The 7,598-nt window shown below is 53.0% G+C and overlaps 1 protein-coding gene across 2 annotated transcripts in view; it reads left to right on the top strand.

Annotated features, from left to right (window-relative positions):
• The window catches only part of CDHR2 (cadherin-related family member 2), a 54,718-nt gene that overhangs the window by 37,070 nt on the left and 10,050 nt on the right, over positions 1–7,598 (top strand). For both annotated transcript variants that reach the window (XM_011989999.1, XM_011989998.1), the window contains exons 15-19: positions 235–296; positions 566–809; positions 3,191–3,430; positions 6,012–6,081; positions 6,232–6,837. In XM_011989999.1, the coding sequence (XP_011845389.1) occupies positions 235–296; positions 566–809; positions 3,191–3,430; positions 6,012–6,081; positions 6,232–6,837 (1,222 nt within the window). The remainder of the gene's footprint in view (positions 1–234; positions 297–565; positions 810–3,190; positions 3,431–6,011; positions 6,082–6,231; positions 6,838–7,598) is intronic.

Here is a 7,598-nt window from a genome sequence, read left to right as displayed (position 1 = left end):
GTGTGTGTGTGTGAGTGTGAGAGTATGTGAGAATGTGTGTGTGAGAGTGTGTGTGAGTGTGAGAGTGTGTGTGAGTGTGTATGTGTGAGATGGGGGTGACCATAAGTGAATCCGAGTGTGCTGGGGATTCTCCCTTCGTGTCAGGAAGCATGACAGCTCTGTCCCCACGAATGGCATGGGTGGTAGTGTGTGCATTGCCTCCACACAGCACCCTGCCGTGTCTCTGCCTCACAGGCCACGGACCCAGACACGGGCGCATGGGGCCAAATTACTTACAGCCTGCTCCCAGGAAATGGGTAAGGGCTCAGGGTGGGCCGTGGGCAGGTGGGTGAGCAGGGCCCAGGCCCACCTGTCTGCTTCTCTGCCGAGATAGAATAGCTGGGGAAGACCGAAGGCACTCAGTTATATTTCAATTTCAGATAAACAAGGAATGATTTTTTAAAATAATGAATATGTTGCATATACTGCATGGGATATGCTGAAATATTTGTTGTTGTATATCTGAAATTCACACTGAAATGGCCATCTTGTGTCTCTATTTGCTGAACCTGGGCCCTCTGAGCAGGGTAGACCTCTTCCAAGTGGATCCCGTCTCAGGGACGGTGACGGTGAGGAACGGCGAGCTGCTGGACCGGGAGATCCAGGCCGTGTACTACCTGACACTGCAGGCCACAGATGGCGGGAACCTGTCCTCCTCCACCATGCTGCAGATCCACCTGCTGGACATCAATGACAACGCGCCCGTGGTCAGCGGCTCCTACAACATCTTCGTCCAGGAGGAGGAGGGCAATGTCTCCGTGACCATCCAGGTGTGAGCCCGCCTGGACCTGGTGGGTAGGGCTGGGGGAGGGGACCGAGCCTGCTCTGTGGGTATGCTGGCCCTGGGTAAAGTCAGGGCTCTGCTGTGTGGCTCTGAGACAGTCATTCAGAATCTCTGGGCCTGTTTCCTCTCAGGAAATGAAGAAAATTACAGCCTTACTCTCAAGGTCATTGGGGAATAATTTGATGACTTGTGTGAGGAGCTCAGCACTGGGCCTGCCACAGAGCAACCCCTCAAAAACATACACTTCTTTTTTATTTACCCACCTGCCCCACTCCAAAAAGGACTTGAGGTGGCTTAGGTAAATAGTAAGATAAATATATGAAAGAAGTAAGAAAAAAGAGAAAATAAGGGTGGTATTTGTTAAAGGGCACAAAGGTAAAATTAGAATCCAGTGCTACAGAATTGCTTGGAGTGAGCTGCGACTTCTGATCTGAGCTTCGTGGAGGCCAAAGCAAAAAGGGAAATGAGATCAGTGGCCAGGTTCACAGAGTTCATGAGATAAAAACCCACTAGTGGCTCCAGAGAAACACCAGGGAGTAGCTTCCTCCCTTGTCCTGAGGAGTTTGGAAGCTTCGCCCCTGAGGCATCTTGTGAGAAGTGAGAAACCAGGTTCTCAGAGTGACAATCTGGTGGCCACAGAGCCCTCCCTTCTTTCCAGCACTGTGTAGTTTCCAGACCAGGTTCCTATCCCTGATCTCTAGACCAGCTTTTGAAGCAGGTGGTCTCATACTTCCCATTTTGCAGGAGACAACAGGCTCAGAAAGGTTAAGTGATTTTCTATGGTTACACAGCCAGTGAATGACGGCGCTGGGGCTGCAGCCCAGACCTTTCTGGCCCTGAAGCCTTGGCCTTGCCTCCTTCCTGCTTGGCACTTCGCCCCTGGTCTGTGAGCTCCTTGGGGCAGGAGCATTTCCGGTCGGCTGCTGTAACCATAGTGCCCAGTGTGAGCCCCAGGAAGCACTCGATGAATTAACTGACCTGAGTTCAGGGCACCAAGGAATGAGCAGACAGGGTCAGGCTTTTGGGAAAAAAACGTCTCCAGCTGCTTTCAAATGATGCATGTAATAAACAAGATCCCAGCAGAACGAAATGGAGGAGCTGAAGGTGGGGACCAGCAGGGAGGAAGGAAAGAATTGGTTAAGTCAGAGTGGTCCCACTCTGGATTCAAGGCCACGTTTGCTGAGCACCTACCCAGTCTTTGACTAGGTCCTGGGTCCTCCGAGATGAGTCCACCACTCTTCCTGTCCCCAGGCAGCTCCCAGTTGGGAAGAGGGCATCAGTCACCCAGCGGTGTCACCTGTGCTATGTTGAGACCGAGAGAAAGAGCCAACCTGGCCTGGAGTCAGGCAGGGAAGGTGTGGGGGGCATCGGGGTGAGGGAACAGAATCTGCAAAGTCCTGGCAGCACAGAGGAACCCACTGTGTTATCCACGCTGGTTCACCCCAAAGGCAAACCAAGCACGCCTTCAGGGCCCTGGCAGGGCAGGAACACACACGCACACACACCCTCACATACACACACACTCACAGATGTACAAAGTGGGTGAAGAATCAGCTATTTAAAACATATAGCACTGATGACTGGGCATGGTGGCTGATGCCTGTAATCCCAGCACTTTGGGAGGCTGAGGTGGGTGGATCACTTGAGGTCACTAGTTCGAAACCAACCTGGCCAACATGGCGAAACCCCATCTCTCCTAAAAAATACAAAAAAAATTAGCCTGGCATGGTGGCGGGCACCTGTAATGCCACCTACTTAGGAGGCTGAGGCAGGAGAATCGCTTGAACCCAGGAGAAGGAGTTTGCAGTGAGCGAGAGAGATCATGCCATTGCACTCCAGCCTGGGGGACAAGAGTGAAACTGTCTGAAAGAAAAAACAAAAAAGAAAAAAAACAAAAGAAAAAAAAGAAAAAAGAAAAAAATCTGTATATAGCACTGATATAGTCATTATGGGAAGATGAGAATCTTGCTGGACTTCACACTTACGAGTTTAAAACTTTCTTTGAATGTCTACAATTTCCTGTCCCCATATCCCCCTTCCTGCTAGAGTATCAGTAGCAAAAGGGCCTGTCTTGATGGGGGTTCTATTCTTGCACCTGGAACAGGGCTGGGCACGTAGGTCCACAGTGGCCGTTTTTGAGATGAAAGAATGACCTCAGTGCTGAAGATCTCAGAAGCTCTTGCACACTGTTGACCTGAGCCCCTTAGATGGGAAACTGAGGCTGGGAGATGGGCCCACTGGCTCCAGGCCTGATTACTGCCTGCGTGGGCCAGTGCTGGAGAGGAGGGTCTGGCTGCATCGGAGGGGCTGGGGGCTGGGAATGCCCGTGGCTGATGGCCGATGGCCAATCCCTGCTTACCTGCACAGGCCCACGATAATGATGAGCCGGGCACCAACAACAGCCGTCTGCTCTTCAGCCTACTGCCTGGCCCCTACAACCACAACTTCTCCTTGGACCCCGACACAGGGCTCCTCAGAAACCTGGGGCCCCTGGACAGAGAGGCCATCGACCCCGCCCTGGGGGGCCGCATTGTGCTGACAGTGCTTGTGTCTGACTGCGGAGAGCCTGTCCTCAGCACCAAAGTCAATGTCACCATCACTGTGGAGGTAAGACCTGGCTCAGCCAGGATGGGCCCGGGGGTCTCCCAAGCCGATGGCCAGCCCCTCCAGCTTGAGTCACACTTCTGCCTTCTGCAGCCAGCCTGCCTGGGTTACAGTCCCGCTCACTCGTATGGTCCCAGGCAATTACGCAACCTCCCTGAGCACTCAGGCTCCTCGTCTATAAAACAGGGGTGAAAAGGTTAAAGATTAAGTGAGTTAATGAATGGAAAGTGCTTGGTAGCATGCCTGGCCTATAGACGGTATCAGTAAATATCAGCTCTAACTGTCACTCACAAAGTCCCACCTGATACCCTCCTGTCTCCCTGCCACTATTGAAAAGCAAAGGGAAGGGGTGAAAATCAGCACTGCTGGTGTCTACTGCACATCAGGGCATCCCCCAAGGTCGGGGTGGTTATTACCTTTTTGCATTTATTTATTTATTTATGAGACAGGGTCTCCCTTTGTCACCCAGGCTGGAGTGCAATAGTGCCATCATGGCTCACTGCAGACTCAACCTCCCAGGCTCAAGTGATCCTCTCGCCTCAGCCTCCTGAGTAGTTGGGACTATAGGCACATGCCACCATGCCTGGTTAATTTTTTTATTTTTGTAGAGATGGGGTTTTTCCATGTTGCCCAGACTAGTCTGGAACTCCTGAGCTCCAGCAATCCACCCACCTTGGCTTGCTAAGTAGCTAAGACTATGCGTGCCACCACGCCTGGCTAATTTGGCTAATTTTTAAAATTTACTTTTTATAGAAACAGAGTGTCACTTATTGCCCAGGCCAGTTTTGAACTGTTGGCCTCAAGCGATCCTCTCAACTCAGCCTTACAAAATGCTGAGATTACAGGCATAAGTCACTGAGCCCGGCGTATTACCATTTTATTGATCGAGCAACTGAGGCAGGCCTGGGTGCGGTGGCTCATGCCAAAAACCCCAGTACTTTGGGAGGCCAAGGTGAGAGGATTGCTTGAGCCCAGGAGTTCGAGACTGGGCTGGGCAATATAGCGAGACCCCATCGCTACAAAAATAAAAAATTAGCCAGGCATGGTGGCATGTACCTGCAGTCCCAGCTACTTGGAAGGCTGAGGCAGGTGGATCGTTTCAGCCCAGGAGGTTGAGGCTACTGTGAGCTACGATCATGCCACTGCAATCCAGCCTATGAGACAGAGCAAGACCCTATCTCAAAAAAAGAAACTGAGGCACAGAGAGGTTCAGTACCTTGCCTGGGGTCACAAAATGGGGTTTTGACTCCGATCAGTCTGGTTCTAAGGCTGCCACCAGCCTACAAGTCACCTTCCTCTGGAACAGTATTGTAACAAATGTGCACCTCTGCCATGTCTGTGATGTAGATGGCACCCCGTAGGGTTGTGCAGTGCACAGCCAGCACCACTGCACATAGCAGTCCCATGTCCCCTGGATTGGGCTGTGCCATTTTCACACAAGGGTCAGAGAGTGAGACCTCAGAAATGAAGAAACCGCAGCAGAATGAGGACTTGCTGGTTGTCCTTGGGATGGGAGGGCTGTAAAGAGAGAACTTCATTTCCTGAGTGCACAGGTTTCTTCACCCCTGTGAGCAGTCCTCACAATTGCCCTGTTAGTGGGACTACTACCCCGTTTTGCAGATGAGGATGCTGAGGTCCAGAGAGGTCAAGGTCACACATGAGGCAGAGGTGCAGCAAGATGTGACTCAGCGCTCTTAGCCACTTCTGTGAGTTAGGGTGACCTTGAGAATGCAGCTGGTCTTGTGCATGGAGCCAATGATGTCATCTCTGGGAAATTAGCAGCAGAAAAGACATCTAGCTAAGGTGCAAGGACGCTGTCTTCCAAATGTTCACTCTAGGGTTATTCAGAAAAACAAACACCTGTTATGTGACCCACAAACCCGGGAAGGCCTGGCGTGCTCAGGGCATCCCCCAAGCACATGCCAGTGTTAGGGGACACAGGGGAGGGCAGAGTCACCTCCAGGCTGTGACAATAGTTGCAGGGCTCCAGCTGTGCCCAGTGGGCTAGGGCTGGCCACAGAGGTGAGAGCTGAAAACAGCTGGTGTCCAAGGCAGGGGCAGGTCTAAGCTTCTGCAGGTCCCCGGAGCCCAGCTCTGCCTAAGCACAGAGCTGGTGTCGTGGGCTCAGTTGTGTGCAGGAGGGACAGGGGTAGGAGGGGACAAGGGAAAGTGTGGGCCTTGGAGCCTTTGTGGACATATAATGGTATTGGTGCCAACACAGTAAATCCGAGAGATGGAAGTCAAACAGGGCCAGGCAGGGCCGCAGGTGGGGACCCAGAACTGTGTTTCCAGAAAGCAGGGTCTAGAACATTCTAGAGCTGTGGTCAGAGAAACAGGAAGCAAGCAGGGCTTCCTGAGGATGGATATGTAAGGCCAAGGTCCCAATGTAGGTCCTGAACCCCAGGTGTGTGACCTGGGCAAGTTCCCTCCTCTCAGAGCCGGTTTCCTCATCTGGGAAGTCGGCAGTGAGGTCTGGGCACTAGCAGAACCCGTGCCTCAGAGCACAGGGACTATTGGTTTCTCAGGTTGGCTCTGGGGAGGGTGAGATGGGATCCCGGGGACTCAGACCTATCTCTGCCTGCAGGACATCAATGACAACCTGCCCATCTTCAACCAGTCCAGCTATAACTTTACGGTGAAGGAGGAGGATCCAGGTACTTGCTCCCTGGGCCAGGAGAGTCACTGGGGCTGGGGCCTGGCGTGGCTTTGTCAGGGTGGATCTGGAGTTTCAAGAGAGGCGAGGGCAGAGGAGGCTTCCTATGGCGGGGCCAAGAGTCCCTCAGAGCTCTGCCCCTTGTCCACAGGAGTGCTAGTAGGCGTGGTGAAGGCCTGGGATGCAGACCAGATGGAAGTCAACAACCGCATCAGCTTCAGCCTGTCAGGGAGTGGTGCCAACTACTTCATGATCCGAGGCTTGGTGCTGGGGGCTGGGTGGGCTGAGGGCTACCTCCGGCTGCCCCCGGACGTGAGCCTGGACTACGAGACACAGCCCGTCTTCAACTTGACAGTGAGTGCCGAGAACCCAGACCCCCAGGGGAGTGAGACCATAGTAGACGTCCACGTGAATGTGAAAGATGTGAACGACAATCCCCCCACCCTGGATGCAGCCTCACTCCGGGGCATCCGTGTGGCTGAGAATGGCTCACAGCACGGCCAGGTGGCTGTGGTGGTTGCCTCGGATGTGGACACCAGCGCCCAGCTGGAGATACAACTTGTGAACATTCTCTGCACCAAGGCCGGGGTCGATGTGGGCAGCCTGTGCTGGGGCTGGTTCTCAGTGGTGGCCAACGGCTCTGTGTACATCAACCAGAGCGAAGCCATTGACTACGAGGCCTGTGACCTGGTCACGCTGGTTGTGCGGGCCTGTGACCTAGCCACGGACCCTGGCTTCCAGGCCTACAGCAACAATGGTAAGGTGGCCTGGCCTTGCAGGGCTTGGCAGGCCACAGCTTAGGGGCTGTGGGAAGGAGCCCTGGGCTGGGACTTATAAGATCTGGGCTCAGATCCTGGCTCCAGCCCTTTCCAGCTGCAAATATTGGGAAAGTCCCAAACCCTCTCCAAGCTTCAGTTTCCCCATCTGTCCAGTGGAGTTGGGCAGTAGGGTTGGCTGTGAAGATTCAATGAGAACATGGATGTAAGGCATTTATTGCAGTGCCTGGCATGCAGTAGCATCAAATTAATGCCATTATTTTGCAAGATGCTGTGAAAGAAAGATCATACTTCAGAGTCAGATGTGTACTTGTATCCCACTTCTGACACCAAATAGCAATAATAGCCACATTAACAACTAGCATATATTGAGTCCTTATGACAGCCAAGAATACACTGGGCACCTCGTAAGCATTTTTGCACTTCCGCACAACCCGTGGGGTAGGCGGTCCCTATCCAATTTTATAGATGAGGAAACTGAGGCAGAGAGTGGGCAGTTAAACAACCAGCTTACATAGTTAGAATGTGTCCATATAATGTCATAGGTGAGATCTACCTAGGCTGGGCCCAGTCCTGGCCCACCACTATTGCTGTGTGACTTTGACAAGCTGCTTATTGGCTCTGAGGTCTGGGATGATACTCCCACCCACACAGGCCAGAGAAGACTGAGCAGGCATTCTGGGTCAGGAGCAGGGGAGGGGACTGAGCAGGCATTCTGGGTCAGGAGCAGGGGAGGGGACTG

The sequence above is a fragment of the Mandrillus leucophaeus genome, unplaced genomic scaffold, assembly GCF_000951045.1.
Source record: "Mandrillus leucophaeus isolate KB7577 unplaced genomic scaffold, Mleu.le_1.0 Scaffold366, whole genome shotgun sequence".
Lineage (NCBI taxonomy): Eukaryota > Metazoa > Chordata > Mammalia > Primates > Cercopithecidae > Mandrillus > Mandrillus leucophaeus.
Note: the sequence above shows the minus strand (reverse complement) of the source record. Positions and strands in the feature narration are given on the sequence as shown.